Below are 19962 nucleotides of genomic sequence, written 5' to 3' on the forward strand. Positions count from 1 at the left end.
ATTCTAGTTATAACTTAGTCAGATTGGCATATTCAGTATTCCAAGGTTCTTCATCTTTTCAGGTGTAGAACACACATGCGCGAGACTCTAATCCCAATGTTGGTAATTTTTAAGTGGAGGAGGTGGGCCGGACACACGACGACTGGTTTTGTCGTCAGATGGGGTTACCACTGGAACGATGCGTCCGCTATGAAACACGTTTTAGTTCAAATTAAATTCTGCATTTATAGTTTGGTGTAATTATTCTTGGGTTTAGAGTCAAACCGACACTATTCAAGTCATATGACGACTTTTCCAGCATTTAATGGAGGAGAAAGACCCAAGATGCCCGTTCGTGCATTATGTCAGGCACAATGGGATACATGGGTAGAACTGCCAACCCTCTGTATGTCAGCTGATGTCTATGTCTTTCTTACAGCCGCATAATTCAGATAGATCGCTGACAAATTGCTTGTTTTTACAAATGGCACTTCGTTAAATTAGCTAAAAAACTATTGGGTTATCAATCAAGAAAATTACAGTTAAATATTGAATTTATTAAAAATTTACCTTTTTGTCGAAAAATGCCGAGGTTGAGTAACACTGTGGTATTGTTTTAAAACACTTTACACAGTTTACTTCTAATCAAAATGGCGGACGACTGTACAGAAATTTATATCAAATAATAGATTTTATAAATATACTTCTATAACTTTAAGATAAAACGTGGTAAGCTATGTTTTATTAGTCAACGAGGCCTTATGCGGTGAAATTTAAAATCCATTGTGTAGAGCTGATATTCTGATGATATAATTGATTTTTTTATACTTGACATGAGCTTAAAGTAATTCATTTGTGTGTGTTTGTAATACACGCCTACCATTTCTGTTGGTTTCAGACCCAAGTTATTTATAACATGAGCGCATGAAAACAATTGCCGTTAAAAAAGGTTGAATATATTCGATAAAATTGCATCAGTCAGTCATCTGAGATACACGGAAACCAGTCACTCTTGAAATCGTTATTTCAAAGATAAAACGGGTCTTTGTAACTGTCTTTAAGGCTAATTTCAGTCGTGATTTCAACAGCAAATATTTGAGAATAGGTATCTTTGCCGGAAATATGGTATAACCACCGGAAAAAGATGACAAACTATTTCACAAGCTATCTAACAGCGAAATTGCAAGCATCAAGGTCCATTGAGACATCAAATTCTTCAAAAACGAGGCAAACAACATATTTTCGCAACAAAATCAGCTTTTTAGTTGTTTATAGTTTATACATAATTTATTTTAGGTCGATTGTAAAGGAAGTTCTACGACTTATATTAATCACTCTCGACAACTCATTCCTGATGGAATCCATCGCCACGAGGGTATGAGAGAAGAGGTCAGTTTCCATTTTAATGCTGAGCGCCAAGCAAGGGAGCTACTGGTACCATTTATCACTTCAGTGGTATGACGCGGCCGGGGATTGAACCCACGACCTCCCGCACTCGAAGCGGACGCTCTACCACTAGGCTATCGAGTTATTAATTTTTATTTAAAATTTTGATATACACACCCGAGCTTCAATTTAACCTTGAATGAGGGGACTATATTATATAAATCTTGAGAGGGTGACATGAAAATCTCCCCCTCGACATATATGAATATCGACCGAGGTTGAACATTTTTCATATCGCCCTCTCAGGAATGATATATTTATTTTATCAAACAGGGAATATATAAAGGTCAAAACATTTGCTGGAAAATCAACATAATGATTTAAATGATTAATCAAACATTGAAAAAGTAATTACTATCCAAATAATGAATACAGAATTAAGAAGTTTTTACTTGTTAGCACTCAGAAATAGTGGCGCCTTTGCTGTGTAATAAGACTTTTTGACAGATTTAGTCTTAAGGTATCAGGCCCACAAAGTGAGTAAGCAAGTTCTATCAAACAGTGTTATTAAAATATATCACATATTGATACCTGGTAAGTTCATATAATTTTGGATATTGTGAAATATGAACTACATGACAAAAATGTTATCGAAATTGTTTTTCTTTATAGTTTTTCATGATACTTATAGTCTGTGCCGAATTGTCCGAAAATGAGAGTGTGTGATATTTCTTGCTGTATTTCAACAAGTTTTTTTTTTTTTTGGTTTTCTTTTTGAAAATTTAAACACCCAACCTCTCAAAATCCATTGGTAGCATTTCTTATCATCATTATTTACGCTATTTTCCATTTTCGTACCAATTAAATTTCTCTAAAATGTACTATATGCACTTTGTATGTTACATAAAAGCTAGAGTGTATTAAACAAGTTTGATTGGAACATGTAATTCTATCTTGTGTTTTTTAAGTAAAGTAATTTGTGCTTAAAGAGAGATAATTAGCTAGTAATGTTATAAATTTAGTATAATTTACAATATCTTCAAAATACAGATATGACATGAACAAAATACCTTTCTTTATACAAAATATGTCTAAATCAACCATACTGTATGTCTTTTAAGTTAATCTTTACAATTTAAAGCATAAAAATAATATGATAAATAGTAAAGGGAGGTAAAAAGCAAAAATGTGTATTTGTTTCTTGGCATCCTATGTTATTGAAATTATTCATTTATCGGCAATGCAATTGCATTTATTACATTAAATAAGTCAAAGTAAACATTGTGTGTTATTATCAGAATTTATTTTTTGGTTAAATAAAAAGGGAGATAATTACAAAACGTGAGAACTATATCCAGTGAATGAACATTTACACGGTTCCTGTTTTTCTCCATTTTGGAGCTGCAGTTATGATATACAATGCTTTATTATAAAACTTTTAACTTGAATAAAATAAATAGGAAATACCGGGAAGTAATTTTAAGATAAATTGTTGTTATTATTATTATGTTCATTTTGTGGTGTTATACTTTTACTAAATGGCGGCTGTCTCAGAGCAATGCATAACTGAGTGGTTAAATATGGAAGTTATTTACTCACATATGCGTTCTGCAACATTTCAACTGCATTTTAGGGAATTTCCACCAGGACATGCATGCTGCTAAATGACAAATGCATGTTGCCTTGTGTTATTCGTTTTAAACTAAATGCAACATCCATGCGTCTTTGTGTTACCTTCCATCCGTTAGTGGCACATACCTTGCATCTTTTGTCACTGCATGTATGTATGTAAAACGCATATTCTTGCGTGTAAATGGCAAATGCATCCATTCTGTGGCATATTAAAATGTTTATGTGAACAAGTTCTAAGTGTTTTGTACGTTTTTCTTTCTGAAATTGATTAAATCGTTCCTACATTATATAAAACTAACACATGCATGTTAACATTTAGTTGTTGCTCGTTGTTTTTTTTTGTTTTTTTTGATATATAGGTCCCTCTTGTAGACCGTTTCTATGTAGGTCCCTACTTAAAATTCACGGATTCTTAGTATTACAATGATTGAAATTTATGCAAGGCGAAAACAGTGCTAAGTAAGCACTAAGCAGCACGAAGTTAATCAGATGCGACTTTAACATTTGTAATGTGAAATTCGTAGAAAGCTGGGAAGCAGAATTTCCGGCAGTTTTCGTAAAATCAGTGAACCATAAACGGTGTTTTAGTAAAAAAATTACTCATAATTTCCAGCTGTCCAGGGACCTAATTTCCCCCGAAAACAACACAAGTATACACGGGTAAGTTTAGACTCTCTCACCGTTTAACCCACGGAAACTACCGAACACGTGAATTTGCTGTCGAGAGTGGTCTCTCGTGTATACTAATTTGCGCTAAAGCCATGTGTTTTAGTATATTATTTTTGCCGGGAAACTGTATTATAAACAAAAACCAAGTGGTTGCAAACATCACTTATGTTAAATCCAAAAAGCAGTAACAATCAAGTTATGAAAATTTCGGAATATTCACAAGTCACAACGTTGTTAATAGCTCGTTACATTCAGTAGCAACAACGTCAAATACGAGTAAGAAAACATAGAATACAGTTAGTAATAGCATGAGTATACATTTCAATATTGCAGTATGCAAACAAAAAGGTTGAACGCACTTGTCAATTACATGCAAGAATAACCGATATTCATGAAAGGACTGTTTTCTTAGCCTTAAGAAGCATTAAAGATGAATTTCTTGTAAGGCAAATGTAAGAAACTAAAATGCAGTTGCAATGTTGCAGAACGCATATGTAAGTAAATAACATAGCAATGTCATTTAGCAGCATGCATGTCCTGGCGGAGATTCCCTTCCATAGTTAAAAGACCTTTCTTTGTTATTCAAAGCTGGACATTGACTTTCAAATCACTTTTCAAACACTTTTATGGGGTTGAAATCCTTCAAGTGACGTAAAATTATTTTAGTTAAGTTAGCAATGCACCTATTCACCAAAGATTATTTGTTCCAACAGGGAATCTACCCATGCCTATAATGACGGATGCCTTGGCCTTCCTTTACCATTCAGAGCTGAAAAATTGCAATATTCTTGAATTGTTTTAGTGGGACTTACATCACATTGACACAGTGCAGGATAAATGACAACTTTCTATCTGTAATTGTTGAGGACGACTCATGTGCCCTTCAGGGCATTATTTGGGGCATATATGTTGGCACCTGGTTGAACTGCTGTCCTTCCGCAAGCAGTCTGGATGACTCACATGATGACCAAAGAAGGGCTCGAACCTTGAGAGTATATGGTTTAGTGATTTGATACCGAAATCCTTCACCACTTGGCTACAAAGGTACCTTGGCAACTATACTAGATGACCAGTTAGATTGTCAAAAATAAAACATTACTGAATATAACATTTACATTTCTGTGCAATGTGATGTGTTATTCAATTAGTTAATTATGACTAAAAAAGCAAAATAAAAAAAACAAAACAGGTACTACATAAGTAGAAAGGTATTCCTTTTCTTGCACTAACGGTTTCCAGTTTCTAATACATGTAGTAAATTATTTACATATAACTGGGTATTCAATTTGTATCTATCTTTTAAAATGTAGAAAAAGTTCAACATTAACTGGACCAAGATGAATGAATGTGATTACGAAAGAGGAAAAATGTGTTGAACTTGGGAGAATAAAGTCAGGTACCAATGTAAAACTCAGTGATGCTCAGCCAGAGTCATTTTAACTCGAAATGGCAATATCTGTACATACCAGCATGTGTAGCAAAACTTTTCCTTATCTCAGGAATTTCATAAAATACTAAAAACACCTTTTAGATGTGGTTGCTTACTATTCTGGATATCACAAGAGGTCAAATAAGCAAATGCACTTCAGTTTTGTTCCGCGGCATTTTCTTTTGTATTTTCAACTCTAGTCTCATCAGATAGTCGACATTTCCAGACATAGTTAAACCAAACTGGTAAAAAAACAATATAGAAAGTAGATTGGAAATTTAATTCCCCAACAAACTCACTAAGGTCTAAAAATGTTATTGTCATATCAACGATTGACAAGCCATTGAGCTTGCTTAGTTGAACAAATGTTTGCGTGCCATGTATTTGATGAAGAGGTAGCGCTCAAAAAAATGCATTTTTTCTTCAAAGAATGTTATAACAAGGCCTTGTTAAGGACTTATTCATTGGGTGATTGTAATACTTAAGTTCCCTTTTTGCAACTATTAATAACCAGTTGTCTGTATTGGAAATAGCGCGCTTACTTGTATATAGCGTTGACGTGAAACACTTTGACGCCAACGTCTGTGTTGCGTTACTACGTCATATCCTATGTTTATATATATGTACGATAGTTACAAGAGTTAAATAGAAGTAGAAAACAGACACAACGTGTTGTACATTCATTTTAGTGTAAGTGTCCCATACCCAACCGACATTGGTGCCGTGACGAAACAAACATGAAAATAGAGAAGTTGCGTCCGATCCGAGAGGGACATTACAGAGTTATTTCGAATCAGATAGCAAAAATCGAAGCGGCGAAGGAGAATGCGAATTGGATAGAATTCAACACGATTATCGATGCGACATCGCAGAAGCTAGAAGTAATTAAATCACTTAATGAGAACATTCTAGAAGCTACAGAAGTGTCGGAGATCGAAGATGAAATTGTGAACGCAGAGGAGTTTTGTTTGGGTATTGAAGTCAAACTACGATATTTCGAGGACTTGAGCAAACATTCGACCAGCGGAGAAGACAAGCAGACGACCCAAAGCCCAGACGACAACGGTAACAACGCGAACAGGCCAACAGAATCAGAGGTAAATCAAGCTGCAAGCCAAAATGTGAGTAGGTCTTTTTCAAATGCTTCACTTTATCAGAGACTTCCAAAATTATCACTTCCGGTTTTCAGTGGTGATATCCTTGAGTGGCAAAGTTTTTGGGACTCTTACGAATCTACAGTACATTTTAATCCAAACTTAACTGAAGTGCAGAAATTTAGCTATTTGAAGACGCAGCTTGAAGGCAGTGCAGCTCAAGTTATTCAAGGATTTGCTCTAACACAAGCAAACTACATTCAAGCGATTGATTTGTTAAAAGAGAGATTCGGACAGTCTCATAAAATAATTCATGCATACATACAAGCTTTGCTTAATTTACCAGCCCCAAGTAATACACTTCAGAGCATGAGTAATTACATAGACAAATTAGAGGCTTATGTTCGAGGGTTAGAGTCGCTTGGTCAGTGTCAGAGTACGTACGGAACTCTATTAGTGTCAGTGATAATTAATAAACTTCCGTCAGAGACACCTAGATACTACAACCATATATTTACTTACAGATTTTGGAGCCAAGATTCCACTTCAAGTGATGATGATTCCGACATTTGCCGTCCCCTTACGGAATATTCCGAATTCTGTCCTGTCTTTACCACAACTAAGAACCCTGAAATTAGCACATCCCATGATAGATGAAGACCAGTTTGATATTTCATTATTGATAGGAGCTGACCATTACTGGAGCATCGTAGGTAACCAGACGATTCGAGGTAACGGACCTACAGCCGTAAGTTCGAGCATTGGTTATTTATTGTCAGGTCCCGTTGAAACAACCAGTGTTATTACACAGTCTTGTTTTGCCCTAAATGTGATGACGTCAGATATAGACCGATTTTGGAAATTAGAGTCTATTGGAATAATTCTCGAAGACGACCAAGGTAAAGATAAATTACAGTCATATCAAGAGAATGCTATCAAGTTTACCGGCGGAAAGTATGAAGCTAAACTACCCTGGAAAGAAGACCACGCCCCTCTCCCTACAAACTATGAAGTAACCAGGAGAAGAACCGAATCCCTGATAAGTCGACTACGCCGAGAACCTCATATTCTAGAGAAGTATGCAGAGATACTACAAGAGCAAGAGAGAAGAGATTTCATTGAGAAAGTTGACGATAATGAGAAACTACCTCCGCAAGTACACTATATTCCCCACCATGCAGTCTGAAAAGATTCCGCCACCACGCCCATTCGTATAGTGTATGATTGTAGTTGTAGGGAATCGATTCATTCCCCCAGCTTGAACGACTGCCTTGACTCCACCCCACCCTCACTAAATGATCTATCACAAATTCTAGACAGATTCCGACTTGGAAAGTACGCAGTATCAACAGATATAGAGAAAGCATTCCTGAATGTACGCCTAGAAAAAGAAGACAGAGATGTGACAAGATTTTTATGGTTAAGTGATCCGAGTAATCCAGATAGCCCGTTATCAGCATATCGATTCAAAGCCGTTCTGTTCGGTGCAACTTGCTCCCCATTTATACTTAGTGCTACGCTACTCAAACATCTTGACAACAACGCTAACAGCTGGGTCAGCAGATTCCTGAAGAGAGACTTATACGTAGCCAACATATCGAGTTTCCTAACAGAAGATGAAGTTTTGAGGTACTTCCGAGACACAAGGGATCTGATGCTACAAGAAGGATTCAGCCTGAGATCATGGGCATCAAACAGTCAATGCTTGCAAGTAGCCGCTACAGAAGAAGGTGTCCTTGACAGTGACAGAGTAACAAAAATTCTAGGCATGCTTTGGACTACCAATACAGATGAGATATCATACCCGAACAGAGACATTCCAATAACCCCAAATGTGACTAAACGCACTATTTTGCAGTTTACATCCCGAGTATATGATCCACTTGGCTTACTTAGCCCAGTATTAATGCGCGCGAAAATTCTACTTCAAGATCTATGGAAAGGCAAGCACACGTGGGATAAAGTTTTACCAGACGACATCTATAAGAAATGGCTCCATATTGCACGTGACGTAAATGACGTAATGGAAATGAGAATCCCCCGCTGCCTCTTCAATTCATACGATACAGACGATAAACACCCAACAGCAGATGATACTATCCTACACGTTTTTTGTTGATGCTAGTATCCAAGCTTACGGCGCGACAGCTTACCTTTGCAGACGACAAGAATCGACTCTAGTTATGGCAAAATCCCGTGTGGCACCCTTGAAGAAAATCACATTGCCAAATTTAGAACTGATGGCAGCCGTGATCGGAGCACGTTTAGCGAGACACATTCTACAAGCGATAGACATACAAGATGTGATACTTTGGTCAGACAGTCAAAGTGTGTTACACTGGCTGAGCACCTCGAGACCGGTAAACAAATTCGTCCAAAATAGAGTTACAGAGATAAGAGACCTAACCCAGAACCGTAAATTGAAATACTGTCCCACAAAACACAATCCAGCCGACCTTCTCACAAGAGGTATCACAGCATCCCAGTTCAGAAACAATCACCTATGGATGCATGGTCCGGACTGGTTAACTTACCAAACTCAGTGGCCTGTATGGATGCAGGCAGACACCATCACCATGGTAACCTTGACAGACGAGACGCAAGAAACAGATGAACATCCGTTTCCACGCAGTCTACTTCAAGACAGTCTACACGTTTTAATAGACTTGTCAAGGTACAACAGCTATAGAAAACTTATTCGAGTCACTGCATACGTCCTTAGATTTATAAACAACTGCAGGGCCGTCACCATACGACGAAGAGACCCTTTAAACGTAACAGAACTACAGAACGCAGAGCACAGGTGGCTACAGAATTGCCAGCACACTGAATATGCCAGAGAAATATCCAGCCTGAAGACCTCTGAGAAGAGACTACCCATAGTGCGCCAGTTGAAACTATTTCTTGACGACAGAGGAGATTTACGTTGTGGCGGGAGAATACAAAACGCCCCATTAGAATATGCTATCACGTTCCCATACTTACTTCCCCCCAAACATACCCGCCATCTACATACGGGAGAGAACGCTATCATAACTTACTTACGGCAGAAGTACTGGATTCCTTCTATTCGCAGATGTGTCCAGACAGAGATACGGAAATGTGTGACATGCAAAAGAATTAATGGTAAACAATACCCAGCCCCAGATCCCCCACCCCTACCGAAATTTCGACTAGAAGACAGCGCCCCATTTACGGTAACAGGAGTGGATTTTACCGGTGCACTACATGTAAAAGATCAACGTGGAAATATGAGTAAAGAGTACATATGCCTTTTCACGTGTGCTTCTACTAGAGCATTACATTTAGAAGTGGTCCAGAATTTGACTGAAATTTCCTTCATGCAAGCGTTTAGAAGATTTTGCAGCAGGAAATCATTACCACACATAATGGTTTCTGACAATGCAGCTACTTACCAGGCAGCATCAAGGCATCTGCGTCAATTATTCTATTCCCAGTCCATGAAAGAAGCCCTCAACCAAGAAGGAACACAATGGTATTTCATCCCAGCTAGAGCCCAATGGTACGGTGGGTGGTGGGAGCGCCTGATAGGTTTAACCAAGATCACGCTAAAGAAAGTCTTCGGACGTGGATGCATTAATTTAGAAGAACTTCAAACGATAACCACGGAAGTAGAAGCTGTACTCAATGATCGACCAATAACATACGTGACGTCAGATGATTCAGATCCACACCCGTTAACGCCGGCACACTTATTATACGGCCGGCAGGTGAAGAGTTTACCGACGAAGAATGTACCAATAGAATCGGTATCAGATCCAGCAGTTGGCAACCGTTCCAGTATTACTAGACGAGCCAGGGTCCAGAAGGAACTAATCGAGCACTTCCGGGAACGGTGGCGCCACGAGTATTTGACGGCGTTGCGCGAGTATCACCGAGTGACGGGTAACAACAAGCAGACGATATCAGTAGGTGACGTGATACAGATCCATGATGACACACCTCGTGCGCGGTGGAGATTAGGTGTGGTACACGAACTTATATATGGGAAAGATGGACTGATTCGTGCAGCTAAAGTAAAATCGAACAGTGGAATATCAGTGAGACCAATTATAAAACTGTATCCGTTGGAAACAAAATGACTCCGTGTGTATCAGTAAAAGACAAAGTGATTTAGTGTGCATTTATGTGAAAATTTGTTGTAAAGAGACTTTAAGACCTTAAGATTTCTACTCGTGAGCTTAAATATTAAATAACTTAAATGTCAGTGTTATCAAATGAGAGACATTAATATGATCGATTTCATGACGATATTTTAAGTTAATAAGTAACACACAGTAATTTATTGATAATTTCAGTTTTAAAATAATCAATCTTAGCTTTAATATTTCATGACAGTATGTTAACTTCTGTGATTTATCATTTCGCGCCCCCCCCCCCCCCCCCCAGTATATTGGAAATAGCGCGCTTACTTGTATATAGCGTTGACGTGAAACACTTTGGCGCCAACGTCTGTGTTGCGTTACTACGTCATATCCTATGTTTGTATATATGTACGATAGTTACAAGAGTTTTGAATAGAAGTAGAAGACAGACACAACGTGTTGTACATTCATTTTAGTGTAAGTGTCCCATACCCAACCGACAGTCTGAAAATATTGGACTAAATAAGACTGAACTCATCAGATCATGAAAGAAAACACATATCAAATGTTTCTGTGTAAGGAAAGTATATCATTTTGTAGTTACATTGCATGTATTTATTCACAGTTTGACTGATACCTTCCATAGCACAACAATGGATTTCTAATTTATATAGATGTCTGGGACTATAACAGATACAGTAAGGATGAAAGAGTTATCAAATACAGTGAGTATGTGAGGGAAAGTGGTGGGATGGAATTTGTCATATTTCTTACAGATACGCTTATCTATAAATTATCCAAATTTAGATGTAAATATGTTACACCAATAAGTTCATATACTGAAATTTGGCTATTAACAATGCTTGTTCGTGTAAAGCTGCAGAAAGTTTATTTAAGTCATATCTTACTATCATTTTTAAAGAAATTCAAAACTGCTAATTCTATTCCATGTTGCCTTCTACAACAGTATCCGAGTTTATGACACTGTCATAATTTCTTTATAGCAGGCTTTCTGTATTAGATTTTGGAAAAGCTGTACCCTTGAATTTAAAGAGTATTTTACCTACAACGATGATGTTTAAATTAAAAGAAAATCAGACAACAACTCTAATTTCATCACCGTTATCCATATTTGAGTTTTCTTACACTGTAATAGGTATTCATTACAGCAGTTTTTTTTTCTACATCCTGTCAGTCAAGATTTATAAATACAATGTCTCTAAATAAGTGATACTTTGTTTAAGATGAATGTCTTAAGTATGTATTTGAATAAATATACTATTTCTTTTAAAGAATGAACACATTTTACAATTGAAAATTACATGTATAAAAAGACCATTTTCTACCTATAATTTCATTTGAAAATTATGTTTTTTTATGTATATAAAATCAGTACTTGAATAAAACTTTACAAATCTCTTATAAATACAATCCTTCACTTTTTAGAAATATAAAGTTCCATTTAATAATTAGAAAAACAGGTTTACTCGAAGCTTGACTGAATATATAAGGGCATACTAACTGAAATATTGCCGCCATTTTGAAATTCAAAAAATGTCACCAATGGAATTCTTAAAAAGTTTTACATAAGCTTTAATAAAAACATAACTTTTCAAAATATAAGGAAAAATCACAGGATAACAATTCGCAACAGACTATATATTAACAGAAGTCCGGTAATTATAGTGTAAGATGTATCATTTCACTGTCAAATCATGACTTTTGATTCGTGCATAAAATGGTGGTCATCTTATTTACTAATTCTGCTCATCTTGTTGTATCTCTTTTGAATGATACCGAAATTGGGGTCACCAGGCATCGAAATGTTATCAATTTGTGGATCGGATACCTTATGTACAACACATTTTCCTAAGTTTCTGATTTATATGTGCTGTCTGGTGGACATAAAATGGTTTATATTTGGATACGCTATGAAACCATTTTTGATCCCTTGGGATAGTTGAGTCTGCTCAATGCTTCGTAACTCAGAGGTCCATTAAAGCCTGTGCCAGGTGTAGGGTGTGTGGGGAGACTCTCAAAATATTAATAATGTAAAGCTGTATTTCCTTTCATTATAGTTACAATGTTGTAATAAATAAAGTTGCAATTGGTATGTCTGAAACTTTTGTGTCCCTACACGTTTTAAATCAATCCTAAGCGTCAGGTGTCAACGAATTATTTCCAGTGACCACGTTGTCGCATAACAACAAGCATAATGTAGGTTAAATATGTCAATGTAATTTATCTGTTATTTTTACAATATCAGTCACTTGATAGAAAAGTCAATTAATAATAAAAACACTTTTGCTTTTATTTCTATATTTACATTTCCCGTGCAAACCATATAGTTTCATACTGAGTGCTTCACATTGGTTTTACAACGACGTCTAAGACCTTACGTGATAGTAACCGCGAAAAAATAATCTTATTTTGACAGTATAAAATACTGCCATCAGTAACCCCGCTCGAAAATAATTAAGAAATTTTGCCACATATACCACATTATTCCTTGGTCTAAGACAAAAACAATTTACAGTATCTCTTCTGGCGACAACGACTGGATCCGGAAATGACGTCATCAATATGGCGTCCGATTATGAATATCATACTGCTAAATAATGCCTGAAGAAATCAAAATAAAGGCTTATAAAATTAAATATCATGCAATTAAAGACGCTAATTTGGCATTTTAAATGTCTATATGTAAACATTTAAGAAAATATGTTTAATTCATTATACATGTTTAATTTGTACCCCACAAACCTAATTTACTATACATTTTATATGTCGCTTTAACTTCTTTATATTCATTATTTTCGACTATTCATACCGTCGACGAGCTTAACTTTTGAAATACGATACTTTTTAAAAATAATATATAAGAAATATACTTCACAATAAATGAGTATAAATTACCAAAATCTGCTTTAAGTCAGTACCTAGAATAGAAGAATTTTTTATGAAAATTCAGGAACAATCAACTGATGCACAAGTATTTTTTAAGTTTTAATTATTAGATTATGTATCATCTACATTTATTGTTTAGCAATTTTATATATTCAAATTAAAATGTAATCAACTTTTAGGCCTGTAGACGTTTTATAGAAATCATATTTAATTCAATGATAGTCTTCTTATTTATTCAAAATAAACGATAACTTATATCAAAAACCCGCTTCAACCACGCAATAACAGCTATTTACACATCTATATTAATTTATTATCCCTATACTTACAACATACTTAGTTTAACATGGATGTTCTACAATTACATTCAACTAACTGTAGAAGGGCATCATGGGCAGGTGGTAATGTTGTAAATGTAACAAAACACTCTCTAAGTTTTAATAATCAAGGACTCAGCCTCTTCAAACCTCAACTCTACTGCAGTACATGTATAGTTGAAAACATGGACAAAAAAGAAGCATATAGACGACAAACTCAAAGCGTACAAACTTTAATAAAGGAAAAACTTAGTCAAACGTAGTTTTCTAATAGTTTATTCAGTTAGTTTATACTAATTTATTTTACTCGATTGTGATGAAAGCTTCAAGCTTATTGGAACCACTCTCGAGTCCGCTTCCTGGAAAAACCAGTACTGGTGTCATATGAGAAGTCATGGTCGTGACCCAAGTGGGGCTCGAACCCACGACCCCTGGATTGAGCGGCCGACACCTTATCCACTAGACCACCGCTCTCCTTATTCAGTTGCAATATATGCTGCCAAAGAACCTTTTTAAAACTTTTATTAACGAATCATTTACACATGTACTCCATGCCATTAAAGAAGGCAGAGCAACAGCCAATCATGATTAAGGGTCCGACGATTCAGGAAAGCAGACACATATCAGAGCAGCTCAGTTCCAGTCGGCTTTAAGAACTACCTTTCATGGTTCGGTACTCCAGATCAAAGAGTATATATTTCATAAGATTGGATAACATCCCCGTATCTAAATAGTGCAAGTTTAAAAAACTCAAGTACATAAGTGTACATAAATCACTTTGAAATTTGAGTTATGTCAATCCAAAGTGATGCAGTAGTATCCGAATAGTAAGTTGTATTCAATTGTACCATCCAGCATAAAAAAATATCAAGCAGCAACTACATTTTTAAAGATCATATAGATTTCATGAATTATTGGCATAGTAACCACATCTGACTGTGTATAACGTTAAAGCCTTTCTTTACAATACAAAAATCTACAACAAGCCAGATACATGTAGTTCCAACCGAAATATTACTAACATATCGGAAAGCTGCGTCCCATAACCGGAAACAAATGTTGATCAAAAGAACGAATGGTTTTACAGAATGTGTCAAATGTTCACGTGGTAAAATTATTAACAATGTCGCAAGAACAACGTTATTGAAATCACGAAATATAATATTCTCTCTTGTAAAATTCTAATGAATTAAAGCAGCTAGTTTGCCATTTATTACATTATGTGATAAAGTGTTATATAGAGTAAAGAAATCAAGACACTTTATTGTTTATCTTTAAGTTTTTTAAGGATTTCGCTAGAATTTTTACAGACTTCAAAGTTTTTCCCCACAGATTGCATATGTATTGTCGCAGTATCTTTTTACGTGAGGTTTGATAGCAGTTATACATGAAGTTATATGATCAAATAAAACAGTAATGGCATAAAATGTTCACTTACAATGAAACGAGCTGAATGCGATTGTTTATGCTATTAAAGAATCACATACATATTGGAAGATCGATTCTAGCTGATCATCTATGCAAACTTTCAGAGTTCAAACTTTAGTGATGCGTTAAGTGACCAAATCCAGTTCCGTAGAAGGACTAAAGGTGTAGGTTTTTGTACTAAAATGTATAAAATTCCTCATGTTAAATATAATATAGACGATGATGACATCATTAACCACCTAGTTTGCTGGAACTAAACATACATGAAGAGAATTTCTTACGGTTTATTCTTGTGGTGTCTGACAGTAAACTCAGTACTTTCATCTGCTAGAATAAACATTACAGCACAAAATTAATCAATCAATATCAAAATTATATCTTCGCTTTTTAGGATGTTGTTACCTGCAATTTTTCAGCAGTCATGTGTTTTTTGCCTTTCTTATTTACTCCTCAGTCACAATATTTATTACGTCATATTCTTTCCAGTTGCGTCCCCGGAAAGAAAAACATGGGACATTTCGAGGACTCACTTCAATCTACAATATGGTATAGGTCTCTATATTTCTCAATATTTTTCTCACGGCAGCACATATCCACATAAACCGCAGTGCTCTAGTACGTGCATTTTAAGGATTTTTGCCAGTGAGCTAAAATACGTTTTTTTCAAATGATGATCAATATTTTGCACCTTAAACATGCCACGAGTAATCTAAGAAAATAGTTGTCGATGACTGATTTTATCGGGAAGATAGGCGGGAGCAAGACTATTGCATCGGGTCCATTTTCAAAATAATCAGGAAGTTTTATTGGCAGTATCTATTTTCCCATTTTCATTGATAATTTTTATTTATCACGGAAAGAAACCACGCGACCTATTTGATTCTGGCCGACTTAACGAACTGATTTTAGCTCGACTATTCAAAGAATAGTCTGTAGCTATACTACTCATCTTGGCGGTGGTGTCACACCTTGGTTAACGTTTTGCATGCAAGTACATATGACTATGATTTAAAGTTAGATAGCTTTAAAAAAATTCTTTTTCTATGTCAATTACCAACTTCACTAGGTCAAGTCCCATAACTCTGACATTTATTTTGGCCAAATTATATCCCCTTCTAGACTTAGAAAAATTTGGTTAAAGTTTTGCATGCGAGTACATATAGCTATTAGTTTAAGACATATAGCTTTCCTTTTTTTTTTTTTCTAGGTCCATTACCAAGCTCACTTAAAGTTTTTCGTGCAAGTTACTATCTCCAACACTTATGCAGATATTGAATTGAAATTTCACATGCGTCTTTGGGGTTATAAATCTAGGTGGAATCATCAAGTCCCATAACTCTGACATGCATTTTGGCCAAAATATGCCCTCTTCGGGACGTTGCGACTTCGAAAATCGTGTAAAGTACAAATATCGATTACAAGATGAGTAGTATAGCTTTGAGACTCATTTTTCTAGGTCAATTGGCAACGTCACTTGGTCAAGTCCCATAACTCTGACGTTTTTTAGGTGGGGGGCGGCAAATTATGCCCCCTTTTGGACTTAGAAGCTCTAAGGTTTCTACTAGATAACATATTTATCAAATTTGGCAATAAAACTTACAGACAAGTAATTGGTATCCCGATGGGAACCAGCTGCGCCCCACTCATTGCTGATTTATTCTTATACTGTTATGAACGAGATTTCATGCTTAGCTTATCCACTGAGACACAATTTGACATTATTGAAGCTTGCTGGAACCGCAAGGTATCTTGATGATATTTTAAATATGGACAACCAATATTTTTCAGAAATGGTGAAACATATTTACCCAAAAGATTTACAGCTTAACAAGACCAATTCTTCAGGTTTAAAAGCGTCATTTTTGGATTTAAGTTTAACAATTGTGAATAATAATCTAGAAACGAAAATATTTGATAAAAAGGACGATTTTTATTTTGAACTTGTCAACTTCACCCACCTTGATGGAGATGTCCCTCGAGCAACATCAAACGGTGTCTATATTTCACAACTTATTCGTTTTGCAAGAGCTTGCTTAAAGATAGATGATTTTAATGACAGAAATCTTCATATCACAAAGAAATTGTTACAACAGGGTTACCGTTATCATAAGCTACCAAAAGCTTTCAGTAAATTTTACTATAGATCGTCGGAACTGTTAAAAAATACAATACGAACCTAAAAACACTTTAAGCCCGCCCGCTTAGCTCAGTAGGTAAGAGCGTTGGTTTACGGATCGCGGGGTCGCGAGTTCGATCCTCGGGCGGGGCGTATGTTCTCCGTGCCTATTTGATAAACGACATTGTGTCTGAAATCATTAGTCCTCCACCTCTGATAATTCATGTGGGGAAGTTGGCAGTTACTTGCGGAGAACAGGTTTGTACTGGAAAGAATCCAGGAACACTAGTTAGATTAACTGCCCGCCGTTACATGACTGAAATATTGTTGAAAAACGGCGTTAAACCAAAAACAAACAAACAAATAAAACACTTTGAAAACTTGAACTTACACACCAGGAATATTATGGAGATGTAGTTTATAAAATTCGGAATATTAAATATAGTCCTTATTTTAATCAAATATTTGTAAAATGGGTTAAAAAGTTGATCAAAAGAAGATACGATGCAAAAATCATGAAGCAGAGTGCATGTTTAGTGATTGACCCCTCTACAGTTAATCGCTACGCTTTCCTATTTGATGGTGCGATGACTAATTAAGTGTAAGAATCCATGATGCTTTTTCTCCTAAATCCTACATACAATGGACGGAGGGAGTTGATTTGTCTTGCAGTATTCTTAGTCGTGTCCTTAAAAATTAGGCTCTTGTTGAGTACATTGGTGTAATTATACCTTAGATTTACCTTACTTTTGTTTTACTTAATTAATATGGTATTTTTGCGCTAATGTTAGAGCCTTTCTCAGCGGGGACTTTATATACATTGTGTTGTCTAACTTGTTGAAAATAGGGTAAGTGCGAGGCTGGCATGCCCTAAACGCGTTTAAACCCCCAGTTTCCTTTATATAAGTTACTGACCGTTCCAAGGCGGTGTCCCTATTTTCAACTGGTTGTTTTGTCTGTCTTGTATTGTCTGTTGTGTATGTTTTCTTGTTTGCTGTAAGCGTTTCTTCCTCCTCCTCACCCCATCCCCCTATTGCTTCCTCCTTTCCCTTGTATTTATGCTACTTTTTGCATTCCCTCCCCCTTTACTTTGAGTAAGTTTTCGCGGTTCCATTTTGTTTTGGCAGCCGGAATCCTAAGACGGTACACGATTGTTTTTCCTAGTTGTGTGGGTGCGTTTGTATGCTTGTGAGTCTATAACGGTGCCCTGCTGTTTTCTTATGTGTTGCCTGTTCGTTTTTCTCTGTTATTCAGTTGATCGTGTTGTGTGTTTATTTTTTTTTTTGGTACAGGAGTGTCTGCCCTATTGTGGTTTACGTTATAGTGTGACTGTTATAAAAGAGCATGACATTCCCTTTGTATATTGTCCTTGTTCAACTTTCCCCTTCGGGTTTCTTCCCATACACCCCCCACCCTAGCATAAATTCATATATACTTGTTAGATGTTTGAAGCAACCCTTCCATTACAGCTTCTTTTTGTTGTGGGCCTACTGAACAAATGCGTGGCTCTTGGGCTGTGTTTTCAGTGCTCTGTGCTTCCGAGAAATAAATCTACCCTTACCTATTAACTCTTTTAGAAGATCCTGATTAAAGGTGCGCATGCAAATTACTGACTTCAAACTAATACAAATATTATATTGAAACTTCACATGTGTTTTCGGGGTAATAAAACAATGTGAACATGCATTTTGGCCAAATTATGCCCCTCTTTAGATTTAGGAAATCCTGGTTACGTTTTGCGTGCAAGTTATTATCTCCAAAACTAATGCAGATACTGGATTGAAACTTTATAGATATTTTAACATTGATGGTAATGGTCCTGCTTCTTGGACACCAAATTGGAAACTCGAGCATTGGCTGTCTTACGGGCAGCTCTTGTTTTTTACTGTAGTTTAAAAAGGTAAATGAAAATAATCATGCAAGTAAACATGATTTGTCAGTATAAAACTTAGTGGAGAAGTACTGTTGTAAATATGTTACGCTTTGACATTTGTTGAAATAAATGTATATAAACACAAACAACTGAAATAAAATAAAATGTTTTGAAGCTACATTAAACAGGTAAAATAAACTTCTTATAATATTTTTAAAGAAATTTCGAAAAAAAAGGGAAGAAATAATATATTTTTAACCTCCCGTTTTCCATAATTTCTTATAAATTTAAGAAACGATATATTAATACCTTACAGTGTATCAATGTCATTAATTAACCCAGACATTTCATTTATTGCACGGAAGCCGTCTACATTTGTTATAAAATGACAGCAAATGCATTCCCGTGGAAAAACGAGTCTCGCGACATAAATATTTTATGCTTAAGTAAGAAAGCATACTAAAAATATTATCAATTACGCAGATACGTGAAAGAGTTAAACCGAAAGAAGCTGAAAAGTGTTACATTATCCATGTTTTCTATCTGCTTTCGATATACTTTCAAACTTGATAAAACATTCTATTTAAAGAGTCAGAAACAAACAAAGACTGAGAATTTAGCAGCTAGAACATGTACTTACACGCTTGTACAATGAATAGCTATTATTCAGTTAACTTGACTTTACCTTGCTGACAATGTATACTACATCCTTACGTTAACAGTGTCCTTAAGTTGTGAATAAACGTGCCATTTTGATTGTGCTATTGGTATGAGTTTTATTTCTAATTTATCACATATTTAATTTTCTAATTGATGAATATAATATTTCTTGTGAACATCATTTTAGCGGTTCAATGAAAAGAACAAATATTTAGCAAAAACTTGTTTAAACCTATCTTTTCAATGTTTCTATACAAATGTTGTCATCTGATAAAACGGCATTGTGTACGGTTACAGAGACATGATATTTTGGGGTTGTTTTGTTGAAAAAGGAAGTTTTAAACGTTCTGTAATCATACACCATGA

The 19962-nt window shown here is 35.7% G+C and overlaps 2 protein-coding genes across 2 annotated transcripts; both read left to right on the top strand.

Annotated features, from left to right (window-relative positions):
* The first annotated feature begins 5832 nt into the window (after positions 1-5832).
* On the top strand, positions 5833-6846 carry LOC128551010 (uncharacterized). The gene has a single exon (XM_053531253.1). It carries the CDS (start codon positions 5833-5835, stop codon positions 6844-6846), a length of 1014 nt encoding a protein of 337 aa, XP_053387228.1.
* A 1526-nt stretch (positions 6847-8372) lies between these two features.
* LOC123533396 (uncharacterized) lies at positions 8373-10292 on the top strand. The gene has a single exon (XM_045315035.2). The coding sequence runs from the start codon at positions 8373-8375 to the stop codon at positions 10290-10292; it is 1920 nt and encodes a 639-aa protein (XP_045170970.2).
* Positions 10293-19962: the final 9670 nt, after the last annotated feature.

This window comes from Mercenaria mercenaria, chromosome 19 (genome assembly GCF_021730395.1).
Source record: "Mercenaria mercenaria strain notata chromosome 19, MADL_Memer_1, whole genome shotgun sequence".
NCBI classification, from domain to species: domain Eukaryota; kingdom Metazoa; phylum Mollusca; class Bivalvia; order Venerida; family Veneridae; genus Mercenaria; species Mercenaria mercenaria.

Bases quoted from the DNA above. Each gene is read 5' to 3' on its own strand.
- LOC128551010 (XM_053531253.1), top strand. From the start codon at position 5,833: ATGAAAATAGAGAAGTTGCGTCCGATCCGAGAGGGACATTACAGAGTT.
- LOC123533396 (XM_045315035.2), top strand. From the start codon at position 8,373: ATGGCAAAATCCCGTGTGGCACCCTTGAAGAAAATCACATTGCCAAAT.